The sequence below is a fragment of the Metarhizium robertsii genome (genome assembly GCF_000187425.2).
Source record: "Metarhizium robertsii ARSEF 23 chromosome Unknown MAA_Scf_8, whole genome shotgun sequence".
NCBI lineage: Eukaryota > Fungi > Ascomycota > Sordariomycetes > Hypocreales > Clavicipitaceae > Metarhizium > Metarhizium robertsii.
The window spans coordinates 1,557,200-1,576,133 of NW_011942226.1; the positions used below are offsets into that span (position 1 = coordinate 1,557,200).

The following is an 18,934-nucleotide window of genomic DNA, read 5'->3' on the forward strand; positions in this document are numbered from 1 at the left end:
GTTGGCAAGGCGGAAACTTTTGGCATTGCACATGGGGATATAAAACGTCATTTGACCCGGTTGGCGTCACAGCCTTGTGTAGTGGCAAGTCTTCACGAGACACTAAGAAGAGTGCGTGAAAAATGAGCAGCTGAAACTTTCTCTTATGAACAGCACTCTATTTAGGCCAGTTCTAAATGCAAGATGCTCTGCTTTATAACACGCTCGACGCCATGGCCCTTGGCCTCTTTCCCAGCAGATCTATCGACCGACAGTAGGGCTTGAATGACAGTCACCATAATAATCAATAATAACATTCCAATTATCCGTAGTAAAGAGCTGCCAAGTGTGTCAGCACGACGCCGTGGTTGATATTACAATGCGAGACGAAATACTGACCTGGCCCTGCGTCTCCGTATCACCACCTTGTTGCTATTGTAAACGTTAGGGATTTGTCTGCATCGTGGGCGCCGGGTTGACTTACGACAGTATAGCACACATTGCTCAGCTCAAACAAAGCAGAGGCAACTTCGGTGCAAGGAAGATCCAAGTGGTAATCATTATCATTGCACAACCACATCTGCGATCCCCAACTACAGCTAACTCTGGAGCAACCCCCCAGTCCAGGTCCTCGACGCGGAGGCGCACCGCACATGGCATTACCGCCCCCCTTGGCGTTTAGTTCTGCACCATGACGAGAAAGTGTCAGCGACCATGTATTTGCGCAGGTACGGGAGTCAGGGTCATCTGACGTACCGTTGATGAATTTTATGGCGTTTATTCTTCGAATGAAATTACCGTAGTTGCAGTCCGGAGGCTGCTTCAGCTCCTGCGACCATGTTAATCGTTATCCCGGAGAAAGACAAAACACGACAGCGGACAAGAGTACAAGCGTACCCATCGCTTCTGAAGATGGCTTCCATGCTCGATTCCCGCCTCGTTGTCATAGGCACTGAAGTAGTCGGGGTTTTCGGCTAGTATTTTTGCCCGGACCTCTTGCATGGTGCCGCTGAAGGTAACGTTCTTTCCTGGGAGAACCTCGCCTGTCCAGGTGACTCCGCCGATTACGTTGAAAGCGTCTAGTTCAGCCAAGGGCGGGCTAGGTAGGCCCTACAGTACATTGTTAGCTCTGGTGTAAGTGGGCGTATGTCGTATCGAGGTGCGTACGTTGACCACGGCCAGCATGGCAGCCACGACAGAAGTAACTGAAAACTTCATTGTGAGAGTTTCGGAATAAACGAGAGCGTGATGATAGATTGTTGGTGTATAGTAAAGTGATTGCGATGCCATTGAAACTACGGGAGATGGCTGCAGTTTATATCTACATAAATAACCCCGCCGGTTCCGGACTGACAGACTCTAATTAAACCCGTCTACATGGAGTCATCCACAGGACACGTCTGCGTGAAGCCATCGAGACTGGGGTAAATGCCGCATTGGGGATCTGTGAGATGGGGCTCAGATCCATTGTGACAATAGATACCCCAGATGGTCAGGGCGTCACGAAGTTGCCCGCCTGATAACTTGCCCTATGGAGAACAATAGAAAGCACAATAGAAATTGGAGCCAACAGGTGTGGATCGCTACTCCAGTTTACCCCATGATTATTATACACCGCTGCAGATGGTTGCCTCTTTGAGGCTTTCTGCAAGTGGACTTCCCCAGGTCTTCCCCAGGTCTCATGGCCGGCGAGCGCTGCCACCCCCGCATAGCTCGAGGCGATTGCGGGAGGTTATCAACAAATCTTGCGTCATCGCCCTACAGCCACGTGGCCGGGTTCGTGTTCTATATTAGGATGCCCCTGGAAATGCGAATCGGTCCTTTTCACGCTGGATAACGCAGCCACTGCCGGGTCTGTCAGGCAATGTGGCTGCGCCTTGTCGAGGGAGTCATCTATGGAATAGAGAGACGCTAGGACATTCCGGGTTGTTGTAATCTTATGGGAACCTAAAGTGTAGATGCACATTGTAGCCAACATAACACAACACGCGCTTCATTTCTGGTTGTATGCTTACACAATTCTGCCATTGATAGCTGAGACTAGAATCTGATGGCCACTTCTTCATATCTTTCTTTGGCAACAAGCTTTGTTCTTTTATCTTCTCACAATATTCTTCAGCCACAGGTTCTAAGTTAAGTCATGGCAATTGTACTTGGGCTCGGATCCATGTTCCCAGAATGACACCTAACAACGCAAGGATGTTGTTACTACCAAAGGAACTTCGAGCATATCCGTTGAATCCTGCCAGCTAGTCTGCAAACGAAGCTACATCCCAGCACTCTTGGACCACTCCTTGGATCGTGCTCTCATACTACTAAGGCTGCCCCGTTTCTCATTCACTTTGATTGCGAGCGAGTCATATGCTTGTCTCCAAGGACTTGTCACGACTAGCCTGTGCTTCACTCTTCCTCCCCCACTTTGCCACCTTGACTACAAGACTACAACTCCAAGGGAGCAAATCTCATGGCGGCCCTGGTGGCTACGGTCGAATTACGGCATATCTAACTAGCAAGTGGGCGCGACCTATTTAAAAAGAAAGTGGCTGATGGGCTCATCTTTCCACCTCTCTAGTCTTGTTCCGGTCGGCTGTTCCTAACCCTCAAAATACATTGACAAATAGCAGAGGCAGGACAGTGTCATGGCTTAATCTCGGGGCTTTCAGAAGAAAGCGCCTCGTGATCAAACCCCTGAGATTGCCTCGCCACAATATCGATCGAAGATCGACGAATCTCGTGCAAGAAAGCCAAACAGATCGAATGTCAGCCCCACTTGATAGCCTGGGGTGGACTGGGGTTGTGTCAAATGATTACGCCATATTTTGGCCAGCAATACGATAAGAGTTTGCCAATGACCATCGGATACATAGGTGTGAAACAAGAGGCTGCAGAGAATCCGGGGAGATTTCGGACACGGGCCAGTATAGGCCACCCACGGATGACCCATGCAGAGTTGTCATTAATTAGACTGGATCCTCTCGATGTCAGGATTGACGCCATATTTAAAGGTACTCCATAGTAGCATACTATGCAGCTCGGACATGAGGTCTTGTGTGCACGTGGCAAGGCCTGCCGGTGGCGGAGGCGATGCAACTCCCTTTGTTCAGCATGAGTCTATACATGGCCATGGTGAAATATTCCGGGCGTTGGCCTCTTGGCAATCAGGAACCTGGGCCACAAGTCTTTTTTATTGTCGAGCATACATTGCCCGCGATTTCGGGCCCTCACCCAGCGGGAACAACATACCATGGTGGCTCAGAGAGTCTGATAGCCGGCAGCAAAGAAGTATAATCCCCATATAAAGGGAGAAGTCCTTTAATTTTCAAACACGATAGTTGAGATTACAGGTGTAAGAGGTACCTGTGCCCGTGTAATAGTGAGGAGGTCAAGTTCCGAGATTCTTGCGGCAGGGGCTTGGACCAGAGACACAAGTCATGTGGCCACGCAAACGCCACCGTGCCTGTTCCGTCAAAATCCATTGTGTCTCTAGAACCTACCAGAGCCATGACGTCGTTGACCGGACATACACTCATGGCGCTCAGAATAGCAGTTCAAGGCGGTAAATGCGACATTGTAGCGACCGGAATGACCCTCCGCTGGCTGGAGCGTTGTTCGGGAAGTCGTGATGCCAATTCACTTCTGTCGCCAGCAGAATTAGGCACCAATATTTTCAGTTTAATTTAGGTCTGCCTTGATTCTCGCGAGTTCCTGGGGCTTGTTGCCAAGACGTGGCAGATTTCAAATCGGAGGATATTGAACTCCCCCTGGGAGGTTAGACTCAGCTTGTAAACTTCCAATATTTAGTGTGAGCGGATGACAAGGTTCTTGATGAAATTCCAAAACGTTGAAAAAAAGTATAGTATGATTATGCCATCTCATGCCATCCTATGCGTTCCCTCACAAACTGAAACAAAGTCCGCTTGACCCCTTTAAACATAAGTTCTTTGATATCATATAACACGCGCCAAGAAACCTCACGTCTCTTAAGCCAACTATAAATAAAGAAAATCAATCTTGATTTTTCATGGTGACGCATTGTGTACCGCAAGGTCATCGAGGTTAATCCAAATTGGCTGCCTCTGCTGGGCATCTTCCAACTGAATCAAAAACAAGGCACCCGCACCAAGCACCAGGAACAAGGCTGTAAAAAGAAAAGGCGCCATTTCAAACGAGACCCCAAAAAATAACCCCCCCATGAAGTTCCCCACGCTTTGCATAGCCCTAATAATAGCATACAACATGCCAATGTGACAACCACCCGATAGCAGGCCCAGGAGGCTATGCATGGCCGGGCCATATCCACATCCAAGGGCATAGATGTAGATGCTTGCAACCACGAGGGCTGACCCGGTCGCTTTTGCAACTATAATGCCCAACGATCCAACGACAAGCGCTACAATGCTCACGGCCGAGATGTAAACGTCCTTTCTCACCGGATTAAGTCCGAGTTTCTTGGCAAGCAAGTAACTAGCCAAGGGCAGTATTATCGTCAATACCACGACCTTTAGAATATTCGACCACATCATGGACAGATAAATCTGCACCTAGGGTGTTGGTAAATCAAAGGCTCTACATGCACATTGGACAAAGTTTCAAACTCACCGCCAAGTCTAGGGCGTCAGGTCGCCCTGAGAACTGCTGGGCCAGCATCAACGGCACGTTGCTAGCAGTAGTTGTGAATACGCAAAACAACAGAAGCAAACCTAGCTTTTTGTTCTCATAGAAAGAACGACGGGCTAGTACGACGGTCGATTTGAAAAAGTCTCTAAGTCTCTGGTACTTGCTACACGAACGAATGGATCTCTGAGGTGGTAGCAGTTGGCTGCAGCGCTCGGGGACTGATACACGGGTCTCGGGCAAAAGGAGCGTGGTCAACAAGGATAGAATCAAGCAGCCCAGTCCGGCGTATACGCAAATCCAGTTATCCGGGTACATGAGTTTGACGAGTAGCTGGTAAGACAGTAGTTGAATCGATATTGCTGCAGCGGTGACATAAAAGAAGGTGGTTGACCAGCGGAGCATGTTAGCTAAAGGCTCGAGAACAAAGTGACATCCCCTTACCTTTGTGCCTCTGTGCTTATATCACTAAAGATTGTGAATATCATGGCTGAAAATACAGTGCCGCCGCCGCCGATCATGGCCCAAAATCCTTTCCATACCATCAGATGGACGGGAAACGTTTCGGGGAAGCGACCTACGCCACAGCATCAGTCCATTTGCACCGTTTCCACATGTCGCGTTGTATGGCTTTTCGTACCGATGACAATGTCGAATGCCTGCGCTGAAGTAATGCCTGCAACAGATAGCTGAAGGATTCGTTTGCGGCCGTACGCATCGGCTGCCATGCCAAACGGAGCAGCTGTAAGGACAATCATGACGATTTCGATAGCAGCTTTCCAGCTTTGCAGCAGGGCATAGTCCTTTTTGGCGCAAGATGGATTGGCCGCAACGCTGGGGATGCTGGTCGTGTTGGGATTGTAACAAAAGGTTTCCCATCGTATTTGTTCGATGGGACTGCTGATGAGTGTATTGCCGATATTAACTAATGCGAGCAGGAGGAGACATGAAAGGGCGACGGCTAGACGCGACGGCGGGGAATTGCGAACGGCGTCCTGTGTTGTGCCATGTACGTCGGCTCCTTCTCGAAGTAGTGGCGTTTGCTCTGTATCTTGATGGATATCCATGGGAGACGACTGGAGGGAGGGGTGTTGACGGTGTCTTGAGCGGTGGTGGGAGCAAAGTCGTGGCCTAAGAAGGAGCTGAAAAATTGGGTGAGAAATATGTTCGTGGTCATCAAGGCTTGGCGTGTGACGTGGGCCGCAGCCTGCATCGAGAATTCCTTGCTCAGTCAGCCAACGTCAATATTGCTGCGGCCTGCCCGAAAAGTCATTTCCTCGCATGTCAGCAGGACCATGTGCCTCGCTCAGTGCTACCTAGGTTGACGTATTGAGCCCCGGCAGGACCAAAAAGGGGACATCTAAATAGCCGCAGTTAGTCCCACTCGTCTTGCAAGTGACATCGGAGTTTTCGAGCCTACAAATGGCATTGGATGGCAGCGCGTGAACTTTGGCATCTTATGATGACGGCTGGGCATGTCATTGTAGATATTTATCGTCCTCGCCTGGTGTGTGGGCCGTTGCCCAACAAATTTTTGGGATGCCGTCATAAACAAGGACCATTCCTGCAGCTATGCTTATGATCTGAATTCCGAGATCCATATAGGCGTTACTGAATTGAGATTTCGGTGTGGATAGATTGTACAACGTTGCATTCAAACACCATAGTGCATCCCAAAACACTCTGGCCGCCCTTGCGCAACAATTGAGCTCTGCAACTTCTCCCAACCCACCACGAGCCTCTCATTCCTTCTTTTGCCAACATTCACAGGCACCACCGCTACTCATCGTTGACTTTCAGAGCCATTCATAAACGACGGGCCTGTGATGCTCCCCCCTACGTCGTTTAGTCCGGCGACAGGGCGATTATAACTAAAGCCAGCAAACTGATCCTGCATAGCCTGGGAAAGGGCAGGATCCTCAACGACGGAATCTTGAGGTGCTTCAGTTGTAAACTCGGGGTCGAAGTTGGTAGTATCAAGGGCATTAGCCTACATAATTCAGCCAAGCTCGTCAGTCACGCAGCATCGAACAAGAGGAGGTGAGGAACAACATACCACATTGGGCTTAAACGTCGGTTCATATTTTCGTTCCAGCAGTTTTCTCCAATCAATAGCGTGGAAGAAGGCATGTCCCTTTATTTCCGCCGAGCCATTCGCCCCAAGGCGTTCCGCCGGGTTTCGATTCAGTAGCTTCGTCAAGAGATCCTTGGCTGCTGGTGGTACCACGTCGTTCCCTGGAAAGCTCAGGGGCTCCGACAAGATCTTTCGATACATTTCGTTGGTCTCTTCGTTGTAAAACGGCGGTAAGCCAGTTAGCATTTCATACAACAACACGCCAAGCGTCCACCAATCCACAGTCTTATTATAGCCCTGGCCGAGTAATAGTTCAGGTGCGAGATATTCAGGCGTGCCGCAGAATGTATTGGTGCGGTCTTCATCTTTCATCTCGAGCTTACACAGGCCAAAATCGCAAAGTGCGATGTGACCTTGATAGTCGAGGAGGATATTCTCTGGCTTTAAATCTCGATAGATGACATTGAAGCCATGAAGACACTCGAGAGCGCACGACAGTTCAGCTGTATAAAACCGGGCGCGATTTACGTCAAATCTTCGTTCATTTGTAAGGTGATGAAATAATTCTCCTCCATTCACAAAAGCTAAAACAAAGTAAAGCTTTTCTGGGGACTGGAAAGTAAACTTTAAAGGGACGATAAAGGGATTGTTGATTTGAGCAAGAACGGATCGTTCGGCGAGCGTATGGGTCACCTCGGAGCGGGAGATGATTTTGGCCTTGCGTATCGTTTTTAGGGCGTAGATGCGGTTCGTATCCCTTTTCCTTACTTGCATAACTTTTCCGAAACTGCCTTTTCCAACCACTTTTAATAACTCAAACTCGTCAATGCTGAGCTTGTTGGCTTGGTTCTCCACAAACTTGACGCCAATCTGAAGCTTCCCGGTTCCATGCGCTAGATTGAACCACCCAACGCCATGAAATCCTTGAGCCGTTTCGCTATTTTTGCCAGATGTGGCATCTTTGGAAGATTCATTGGCGTGGAATCGCGGGGTAAGTCGAACAACGCCCAGGAAAATATCCTGCGACCGACCTGAGCCGGGCACAGCAGCAGGGTTGCGGATGAAGAGATGTACTGTAAGCTCTGAAACTCTGGACACATCAAACTTGTACTGGGTGCTGGAGCCGGCCCATGTGGGATTCTCTGGCGTCCCTTCAATAGAGTTGATGAAGACTTGGACCTTGTCGAAATCGACCAGAGCATACGGCATGTACTTGGTAGATACTCGGCCGTGGATAGTTGGGATCCCTCGAAGTCCACGGCCAAGCGAGGTCTGAGGCCGATGTGATTTGGTCGTGAATGGAGCCGAAGTACGAGATGACGTCGATTCCGTCGAGCCGGTATTGCTCATTGCATTGCCTGTCGAGCGGGACGTTGTGTGGTACTGCGATGAGTACGTATTTTGGTGCTGTTGAGGCAGGGATAACCCACAGGCCTCATGCATGGTGACGACTAGAATGCCCTGTTTCGGCGTCTTAACCACAGGAGCCTGGCTGGGACTTTCCACGGCAACTGTAACGGGTGGTCAGCGAGTTGGAGCTTGACACGAGGCCAACAAAAACATACCAGAGGGGATGGAGCTGGTTGTTGGTCCTTCATCACGAGTAGAAGGCCCATGGCTGCTGTCCTTATTAGCGTCCAAGATGGAAGCGGTTGATGTAGATCTCGTGAAACCTGCCAAGGAGCCCAGGTGTGTCTCCTTCAGTTCTACAAGGTGAGCCATTAGCGGAATCGGGCTGTGCAACAGACAATGATTGCGTGATGGTTAAGGGGCATGCGGCCGGGCGTTCACCAGGCCATGCTAGCGCAACTTACTCTTGGTCAGCTTCCAGGACATTGATGATGCGAGGATGTTTGAGTGGGAAAAGGTGGAGAGGCGATGCCGTCAATGGTAAAGCTGGCCGTGGCACTTTGGGTGTCGTTGTGGTTCATGTTGGGTGCTACTTTGGGTTGATAGGGGAGTTGGTTCGGGGAGGACATTGCCCATGTGATTATGTAAGCATTTTGACGCGAACACGGGCCAACTTCTTTACGTAGATGACGCAGATGCAATTCAGAAATGCACTGTGATGCATGGAAAGAGATGGAGAGAGACCTGGTACCAACGAGAGGTCTGGCGCCTCCACTTTTGGCAGTGCAGTTGGCAACTTGGCAGGTGCCACCTCATGTCAAGTCTGGTCAATACTATTTGATAACGACAACCTTTGACGGTCTTCGTCTTGAAAATGTCTCGATAATAGCTTCATAGAACGTCTATAAAGTTAATTTAGAGACGCGCCGTTCAAATTCTTAGAGATGGCTTATAATCTTCCAAAGGGAGGCAGGGAGTGGCTTTTGGGGATCTAAAGAGAGGTCTTTGTTGCTCTATAAATAGTTTGCCAAGTCTATTGGTCATTTTCCATGGTTGGGCGGGAAGCCTAACGCCATGAACGTTAATATCAGCCAGGGTGGAGGAAAATCTACGACTGAATCGTAAGCATATCAATAGCAAAAACTAACGCGAAACGCTTAGAAAAAAATCCACGAGTACATAATACCACCCTAAAGTAATCACGAACCAATAGTAAGAAAGTATTATAAATATATACAACTGTCTTCATATTCAATCTAGCAATCTGCTTTGGGTCATCAAATGCCCTTGATGTTACAGGACTTTGTTTATGCAAGAAGTCGAGGGCAGTTGAGGGCCCAAGCGTCAATGTTCCAGCTTGGCCGCGTGATGCTCTGCATAACCGTTGTTGGCCCAACTGACGTGGCATCTTCCAGGTCTTCCAGGTTGTTAGCTCTCTAGCACACCAACAAAAGTTGTTGGTGGACTGACCGTGTGACAGAAGACGACAGACGCACGAACATACCAAGCTGGGTCCACAAAGCTACATGTACGATTGGCTTGATCATAGGCAAGGAAACTCCCAGAGGGACATGGCAAATGCTCCAAACAGGTAGACACGGCATGTTGTGAACCAGTTGCAACAAGCAGACCACGTGGTGTTAACGTACCATAAAAGGCCAAATTGTTTTTTTTAAGTTTACTATTATCAGTAAAGTTCATATACAGAGGCATGTAAGGCTAGGTCTTCACGCCAACCAGTGTAAGAGAAAGAGTAGGGCTTCAGGTTTTAAACCAACTTTATCGAACTTGACCCTCAATGCTAAGGACTTTCCTCCAGTCGAAATAAAATCGGCATCCATATCGTTTCAAGTGACGCCAAGACTAGTTTGTAGAGTCGAGTATTTTATCGGTGATCCATTAAGCTAACAACTCGTCACTAAAGTCCTCCGCTCTCCATCCGACTTCCATGCCATGAGGATTCAGCGAGCTACATCATTCGCGGGGGAGAGAGTCCTAGAGATTGAAAGTTCCCAAATCTACTGTTAAACGCCGGGGTTCTGCCACTTGTCATCGATAGGTTCATTGCATGAGGCAGAGGTCACGCAACTATCACTTTACGGCCTCGGCCCCGATACTGTCTACTCGCATTGACTTTTCTGAGATTCAACCTATCACAGAATGTAAAGCAGCCTTGGTAAGACTGTTTTTATGTTTGTGGCGGATGGGACAGTAGGCAGAAGTTGAAAACTCGAGCGTGTATTGGACGTTGCGGTATCGACAAGCTCGAGCAACCAACACAGCTTCAAATGTGTGAGTATAGCCAACAGCTGCCGCTTGCCATTTATTGATAGCAATATTGATGAAATCATGCCAAACCAATTAGCTGTGTCTCCTCTATACAGGACGAAGCTACTTAAAGACAGTTTTTCCCGTTGATGATTGCTGCTATCCAGCACCAACCTCGACAGAATTACAGCTGCATTTCACCATTTCACTTTACAGATTCGTTACAAGATCACAATAGCAATAGCTCCTCAGTAGGACTGCCGTTTCATATACATCCATATCAGGGTTAGTACTTGCGGCTTACGGAACTTGACTGACAGTCGGTTGTAGAGATGTGCTACCGGTAGCACTACGCCTACTCCTGCGGTCATGGTAGCTACTACACTGACTATTTTGAGTGCGAGTACAAGAACTCTGCTAGCCATCGCAAAATAACGCGCGAGACAACTGCTGGCGCGTGCATGGCTTGTGCCGAAGGAGCATAGATTCAACAAGATGGCTGGCAGTGGCAATGGAGTTGCTTTACTACTCACTCGCAGTGTTGGAGAGGGGGCACTGTCAATAATATCGATCGATTGGGGAAGTCCCACGTATACTTGATATTTATATGCTTTTTATGGCTTTTCCCACTGCTGAGTACACCATCTGATTGTAACCTATTTGGGGGGGGTGGGCTCTTTCGGTTGATCTGACCGTCTTCGCCCGAACTTTTGAGTTATTCGACAGAGCCATTGTTACGGTTACATTTGCAACAGGAGCGCAGTTTTGTTGCCTGTGCGGGCGCACGTCAAGCGTAGGGCAAGGGCAGGCCGCAAGGATAATGACGAACAGTAGAAGCCTGGTCTGCTTGCGAAGGCCGCCCATTTGTGGTAGTGCAATCCCACTGGTGCCTTGTCAAATGTACAATCACAAAAATACTGGTCATAAAGCATCCATCAAGCAGCGCCCCAGAATGGTTGTTGGTCGTTGGCAGCTTTTGTCAGCCGCTCAGGCAGCAAGATGCCCCTTACTCTCTTGACGCAGGCGTGAGGCCAGTAGTACTTGGCAGTCCTGTACGGCACTGACGCTTCTTTGTGAATAAATGTTGCATTTACTTGGTGATTGGATAGTTTGGGACAGTTCAGAGCTTAGCAATCAAAATTGTTGGGCCTAACCATCTCTCCGTTGTGCTAACCAGACTCTTTCTCGGCACGATGCCTCTATGTCGACAGTGTAAAATGATGGACCGTGCCACAATATTACACCATGCTATCACCCAATGCCGTACAGATGTCTGCTCTGCTCAAGGCAAAGGGTTTGCGACGTACCCAGACACAATGCAGTTCACACCACCCTGCGTCATTCGGGCTGTCTAGTACTCGCACTGTGATAAATTAAAGGACAAACAATAATTCTTGAGAGCCATTATCTCGAGAAGACTCTGAAGATGGAAATGCCCGGATGGAGCATTGCAGCTTGAGTTATGTTGAGATTGTTGGCACAGTATGAGAGAAGGCCATCTTTGAAGATGTTCATCTCAGAGAATCGGTCTCATCAAACCTTGATTGAGGCACGAGCAACTTGCAAGCCATATGGAAGAATCTAGATGTAAAGAAGATTCGCTACCCGAGACTGTCGATCAAGTTTTGAAAGTTTTGAATGGAGTCTGGAGCTATTCTCGGATGGCGTTTCCTTCCACAATAGCCATACTCGCAGGATAGATGCGATAGGTTAGCACCGCACAGAACAATACGTCCAGGCTGTGCCATTTTTTTATTCTATTAGTCAATAGCGCCAGACGTTTGCAACAAGTAACGTGAACCGCTGAAGTTTAGAATGGCATTTCAATTTACACACACCCTTACGCACCTTTGCCGTGTAGAGTTTTTATGTAGCCGTGACAGTTACAGATTACTACACGCAAGTTTTCAACTCTACCAACTTGATCTTTTATAGACGCCAAAGGTTTGATAGGAATTTTCAAATAAACAATATGATTTTGTCATCACCATACAGAAACCTTCAATATCGTAGGCGGCTTTTACGCCCCCAAGTGCGCGCCTTGCAAGGTTCTGGTTCTGACTATTCCAAGTAACCTGGCATTTTTCTGGCATCAAGTATCGACACGGACAATTAACTGGTGAGATTCTGGCTACATATGTAAGGACAACAATGTCAAGATACTCCAAAACTCAAAAGTGTCGTGGTATATGTTTTACAAAGATTAACGCCAAAGACTTAAATGACCTTTACAAATAAGCTTAATTTAAGCCTAACCGGCCTTTATACGTCCCCAGCAGGGCCAAAAGGTGGACCAGATTGTTGATTCTACGCCAGATACGCTTTTTTATTTTTGTTCAGCAGGACTTAGAATAAAAACAGTTACTTGAAGAGCGAAGACATGGGCATTCATCAAGGATTACAACCCCAAGTTCACATGTCTTCTTATACAAGTAAACCGTGATCTCACAGCACTTTGAGGGAACCATCTTCATAACTTCCAGTGTGACATGACTTTAAACTTATTGATTGGCTTGAGAACGGATAGTGCAACTAGCAAAGGGATCAGTGACGTCCAGAAAAATGGGACAAACATCCTACAAGCATCTTTAAAGTACGACACTTAAAGGGGTGGAACGTTTTTCAAAGAGCGACTGAGAACGAAACCTCACCACTGCAATCCTTCCCCTGACTAAAACCACCAGCCCAGTCATTTGTCAACATAGTCATCCATCAAATTAGGCCAATAGTTGTCACTCGCCAGGCACTGAGTTGACAAGATAGTGCCATGGTCACCAGTGATCACACGTATAATCCAAATTCAACATATAAACCAACCTGTACCCCTATGACCTTCACAAAATGCAGAGATTAAAGGTAGATATGACAAGAACATATAGCAGAGTTTGCCTTGCCTATTGTGTCTGCAAGACCAGTCAGACAATCATTCTCCCAGTTCTAACCCAATGTTACACGGAAATGGCTGGTTACACAAGGGCTACGGTCACGAGACCTAGGGCAGAAGGCCCTCACCGCCTTCTTGTATAAATAGACGTCGTCGGTCCCTCAAGGCCTTAAGGAAAACTAAGGACCGTTGATACCAAAGACTGTTATTAGTTGAATTGAGCTATTGCTCCAAACCCTCTTTCCGAGCCCTTGTCACACCTAACTCACTTGCCACTTATGCAGAGATGACGCCGAACATTTATTCTCCTAGTATGGAGAGCAGTTATTGGCTAGCATCAACCCCGAACCTGTCCCATAGCTTGAAGCCATGTTCATTCCAATATTTCTGACAATCGCTAAGTAACTTGTGAAACTCGTCGGCCACGCTGCTTTCTTCAAAAGACGCTATTCGGCGTCCAGCAGGTTGATTGAAAATGCAGCGGCTACTGCCGCCATCACTTTGAACATACAAACTATTATGGCTTCGAAAACTCTCATATAGTAGAATGCCGTATACCAATTTTAGAAATTGGGAGTTGCGAAAGATGCTGTTTATGGGCTCAGCTGGTAGTTCGGTCTCCAACAATAAGCCCAGAGTCTTGAGTATCGTCTTGAGCATCTTGTCCATCAAGTTCGGACACAAGCCCATGTATTCAGCTAACCAAGCCTGGTCATCCCGCTTCCTTGCTTGAAAAAGCGCTATGAGAGACTCGATAGCGGCGTTTGACAAATTTGGCTGGCTATTCCAAGCTGTGAGAATGACAGCGGTAGTCCAGGGATCAAATTTCCGAAACTGGGCTTTCATGAGATTCTCCACATGTGGTATGTTCCGCTGGAGGCGCGAGGCCCGGAAGCACCAGGCACGGACTATGTCAGTTTTAGCACCATAATTCTCAGATTGGAGCAGCATTAAGAGAGACTCGATAACCGCGTCTGGTAAGTCTTTTTGGGAGGTCAAGATTTTAGCTGCGGCAGCTCGAAGAACACCATCATTAGATTGTAGCAGTACTGTGAGGGTCTTGATAGCCGCGTCTGGTAGAGCCTGCCGAGACAAGACTTCAACCGCCACGGAGCGAATCTCCTCCCGTTCGTGCTCGAGAAGCGCTAATAGGCTTACGATAGCTGTGTCTGATAGATGGGATTGGCTCTTTAAGGCTTTAGCTGCCACGGATTGGGCTGGTAACGATTCGTCCTTGAGCAGCGCTATGAGGCTTACGATAGTCGCGTCTGATAGACCATACGAGAGGTGAAGGGCTTCGACTGCAGCCATTTTATCATTATAATCTTGGGATTGGAGCAGAGTTTCGAGGGGCTCGACGACTGTCTTTAAGTAACGACGCTGGGTGCATGTGCCTAAGGCTTTAGCTGCCACAGATCGGACCCGCTGCTCTTTATGCCTAAGCCGCACTATTAGGCTTATAATCATAGTAGCTGGAGCCCTCCGAGGCAAGGCTTTAGCTGCCGCGAATCGGACGTTCTCCTCTTCGTGCTCAAGCAGCGCTGATAGGCTTCCGATAGCTGCGTCTGATAGTTTCCATTGGCTCTTTAAGGTTTTAGCTGCCGCGGACCGAGTCGTGTCTTTCTTGTGCTCAAGCAGCGCCAATAGGCTTGCGATAGTTATGTCTGATAGATGGGATTGGCTCTTTAAGACCTCAGCTGCCGCAGTTTGAGTCGTGTCTTGCCCGTGCTCAAGCAGCGCTAATAGGCTTACGATAGCTGTGTCTGATAGATGGGATTGGCTCCTTAAGGCTTCAGCTGCCGCGGTTCGAGTCGTGTCTTGTTCGTGCTCAAGCAGCGCTGATAGGCTTGCGATAGCTGTGTCTGATAGATCAGACTGGATCCTCAAGACCTCAGCTGCGGCAAATTGAACCTCCTCTTTTTCGTGCTCGAGAAGCGCTAGCAGGCTCACGATAGCTTGGTCTGATAGATTGGATTGGTCCTTCAAGACTGCAGCTGCCGGGAATCGGGTCTCGTGCTCATCCTTGAGCAGCGCTATTAGGGCTGTGATAGTCGTATGCGGCAGGTATTTATGTACTGCGCGCAGAATATTTTCCCTTCCGCTGTCGGAAACGAGTTCCAAGGCTGCAAGTATGGCTTCGTCTGGACACTCTGGTTCTTGTAGTAAAGTTGGTCTAGCGTAGAGATTTGTCAGGTAGACTTCGAACAGAAACCACTGCGTTAGTCTTGCCAATAAGTCCTTTCTAATCTGTAGCTCATTTGATACTTCGCTCAAGCAATGCATAACCAGTCGTTGGTGCGTAGGACCCAAAAGGTCGAACGGCTCCTGTTCGATCGTCCGGAAGAAGCGCAGCGTCTCTTTAACTCCACTTTCGGCATCGAGTAAGCCAGCAACAAAGCGCCAAAAAATGTTATAGCCCGCTGCATATTTATGTTCCTGAAGAAATTCGACGGGCTTGCTCAGCTTCATCTCGCGCTCTCCACCATTTTGTGCAAAAAGCACAAGGCGTCCCTCCGGATTGCTCCACTGGCGCACAAAATATCGTGCTGCAAAGTATTCTTGATAAGTTTGATGTATAAAGTGGTAATTTTGATTGCGATAATCTGATGAGGCTTCGGACGTTCGTAGGAAGGAGAGGGATGGCAAGGTCTTGTCAGGTAATAAACCCGGGGTGAAGTAATGCGATATGCCATGTATTTGTTCCAACGAAAAGTCTACTGTATTATCATATAATCCAGTAAAAGCAAGGCTCTCAAGGAAATCCATCTCTTCCTTAACGAAACTTTTAATAGTTGGTCTGGGCGCCGTCTCCAAGTTGAAGCTGAATAACTGAGCGCCGTCGTGTCGTTTCTCTAATCGCAAGATATCCTTCTTCCATAATTTTAGCTCAATCAATCTATAAATACCAGTCATAGTATCAGGTATATTTCCGGGTTTGTGGTCGTTCCAGGTGTAACAAAGCGCATCTAGTAAAATTGGGATGCGCACAAGATCTTGGATAAGCTGATGGTTTTGAAGGAAAGACTGAAAGCTTTTGAGCTTATTTAGGTCTGTAGTCTTTGTATCTGGGTCGACAAATGATTTCTCGATATACTCTCTCACTTGGTCGGGGTAAAATCCGATTGTTTCTAATTCGAGATCAAAGGTCCTAATAGCTGGAAGACTCGCGTTGGGTCGGGATGTAACGATGACGTTAGGCTTATTCAAAAGCATCTTGAGAAAATCGGACATCTCGTTGCTGGAGGCCAGGAGCTGAGATACTTCATCCAAGCCATCAAGGACAAATAGAGTTCTCTCACTCTTAGAATCATCCACTTTTCGGCTCAGCTCTGCAGCAAGATCCTCCCGAGTAAGACCGCCCATGCCTAGGTGATGACGGAAATATTCGTCGCGAAACAAAAGACTTAGGTTGTATCCCTGACCCGGCCGCCTTTGTAGATTTCGTAAAGGCACCCAGAGCAAGCGGTCGAACCACTGCGTCCATAAGTCGTGCAACGACGTTTGTTGAATAAAGTCATAGACCATCTTTTTGCACAAGGTAGTCTTTCCAACTCCCGCACGTCCTCTAATTAGTATTCGTCGGGGTTTTATCACACCATGATCGCCTCTTCCGCGTTGGTCGAATAATGTCTTCAACTCAACCTGGATCGACTTGTCTGGCGTCTGAACCTTCTGACGACTGATCATCGAAAACGGGTAGGACTGGCTCGTCGAATATGCTCCATTTGACCCATATCCCGAGCCGCTAGAGACTCGACCACACTGCTGCTCGATGATGGCGAGGTTGATGTAGCACTGCTCCATCGGCAACTCTTCCTCTGAAAGTCGGCGAATCTGAAGCCTGTCCGCAGCGTAGCATTGGTTTCGGATCCAGGCATCCGCTATGTTGAGCACCGTCCCCTCGCGAATCCCATGAAGAAATTCCTCAAGTTTCCCCGCGACTTTTTGATACTCTGGGTCGTCTGTTCCATGGAACTTATTCATCGTTAGGTGAGGACGATCAAGAGGCAAAGGGTTGGGAACAATGTCAAGGATTGCGGAGGACTCATCGACCAGCTGGCGAGTGTGTGTCAGTAATGTTCAACTCGCATTTGAGTGTTGTGGGAATCAGGGAGAAGGGCGTCTCAGAACAGAGAGACAATTCGGCCACGCTTACCCGCTTTGACCCGACTAAAAGGCATGGAAATACTTTATGGTAGAGATTCGTGTTGCCTAATTCGTAAAACGTCATTACTCGGTCGAGACTATCCTCTCGACACAGGCGAGTGAAGTCGCCTACGAGTTTGACTAAATCGAAGGTCGGTCCTTTCACATCATCGAGCCTCCGGGTCACTTTTTGACCTCTGATCCAAGCCCAGGCCTTCAGACCAGGCTCGGCCCAGTTGGCAACATCTTGGAACGAAGTGCCTCTGAAGGGCGTCGCAAGAAAAATTATAGCGTGAGTGTCACTCCCGGAGGAACCCCCGATGGAACAGGATTCGTATTGGGCCATGACGAGGGCCTTCATTAGAATGATGCCGCCAAGGCATGACGCGATAAATACGATGGGCCGGCCGCCCCTTTTTGACGAGGTGTTCGTTGCCGAGGGCCGTCTTCGAATGCCATCTAGCAACAGCCGAGCCAACTCCTCGATTCTCTTTTGGATAAGGTCGGACCGCTCAAACAGCTCAGCTGGCCAGTCGCATGTCAAGATGCGAGCTTGTCCGACTCTGCTCGGGAGCATGTCTTTGTCGGCCAGCCAGTTCACATCATGGCGGTCCGGTCTGTTGAACTTCCAAGTCCATGTACCTGGCGACCCCGTATCGAGGCCATGGATTGCAATGATGTCGATATCGGTTTCGACGTCCACGCCAGGGAGAGGATGGATCTGGGTCAGTGTGACGCCTGTGGTGTGCTCTCGCGCTGGGTTTAGTTTCGTGTCTTGGATGCGTTCATGCGAAGCATGACCCCGACTTTGGCCAGGCAGAGTGGCCAGAGCACGTGCATCTCGGCGACTCCTGAGCCGGTCCATGGTTCAAATGTCAACTTGTCCAGGCCACGTGATTCACAGCGATGACCAACTCGCACAAACACATCGATAAAGGCCGCGAGGAACGTATGGTTTTTTGCTGGGTGAACAAATAAGAAAAGGAAATATGCTTGGGAAGACTTGGGCGGGGAGCAGATGTGAATCAATATTGATGCGAAGACTTGGCTGTGCGACCCTCATGGCCACCGTCTCGACTCGATGCACAGCGGCGCTTCATCCTCACTCACTCTGCCGACCAACGATTCTCAGCCGTGTTTCACCAAATTAAAGGAGCAGGCTGTTGATGAGACGTTGCCTCGCATAGAGAGCTTGACACATCACTCCGCAGAACCCAGAACATCCAATCGCCCCCGACAGCATCATCTAGCCGCCCAATCAACTCTAGCACATTCGACGACTGCATCTGGCCTCAACAACGCACCCAATTGTGTCACCAACCCTCAGCCGCGTTATCTCAGTCGCGTACCCTGTGCTTGCAGGAAGACGGGGGTTTCTTATTCGCCGAGGAGAGGAAGCTGGACATGGAGGTCATCCACTCCGCCCAAAGGTGATGCCACACGAGGCCAATAAAGATCAGAGATTATTTCAGCAAGTAGTGAAGGTGACCATTCATTGTATTGGACGTAATAATACCATAGCCCTTACTCAATTAGCAGATGAACTGCAACGCCCCAAGATGCTCAGCCGCACTATCAGGCAAGCAGGGCCGCAGTTGATCGCTGTCAACAGAATTTAA

General features: G+C 48.6%; 4 protein-coding genes across 4 annotated transcripts; all 4 read right to left on the reverse strand.

Annotated features, from left to right (window-relative positions):
• Positions 1 to 240: 240 nt before the first annotated feature.
• Positions 241 to 1,197, reverse strand: MAA_01251 (uncharacterized protein; the record flags this gene model as incomplete). Its single annotated transcript, XM_007819249.2, has 6 exons — positions 241 to 318; positions 379 to 411; positions 464 to 663; positions 736 to 808; positions 877 to 1,089; positions 1,147 to 1,197. 6 exons carry the CDS (start codon positions 1,195 to 1,197, stop codon positions 241 to 243), a joined length of 648 nt encoding a protein of 215 aa, XP_007817440.2.
• A 3,836-nt stretch (positions 1,198 to 5,033) lies between these two features.
• MAA_11516 (methyltransferase) lies at positions 5,034 to 5,660 on the reverse strand (the record flags this gene model as incomplete). The annotated part of the gene is made up of 2 exons (XM_011413510.1): positions 5,034 to 5,170; positions 5,234 to 5,660. The coding sequence occupies 2 exons, from the start codon at positions 5,658 to 5,660 to the stop codon at positions 5,034 to 5,036; spliced, it is 564 nt and encodes a 187-aa protein (XP_011411812.1).
• A 716-nt stretch (positions 5,661 to 6,376) lies between these two features.
• MAA_01252 (serine/threonine-protein kinase gad8) lies at positions 6,377 to 8,389 on the reverse strand (the record flags this gene model as incomplete). The annotated part of the gene is made up of 3 exons (XM_007819250.2): positions 6,377 to 6,583; positions 6,650 to 8,178; positions 8,233 to 8,389. The coding sequence occupies 3 exons, from the start codon at positions 8,387 to 8,389 to the stop codon at positions 6,377 to 6,379; spliced, it is 1,893 nt and encodes a 630-aa protein (XP_007817441.2).
• Positions 8,390 to 13,493: 5,104 nt separating this feature from the next.
• MAA_01253 (nacht nucleoside triphosphatase) lies at positions 13,494 to 18,180 on the reverse strand (the record flags this gene model as incomplete). Its single annotated transcript, XM_007819251.2, has 2 exons — positions 13,494 to 17,225; positions 17,326 to 18,180. The coding sequence occupies 2 exons, from the start codon at positions 18,178 to 18,180 to the stop codon at positions 13,494 to 13,496; spliced, it is 4,587 nt and encodes a 1,528-aa protein (XP_007817442.2).
• Positions 18,181 to 18,934: the final 754 nt, after the last annotated feature.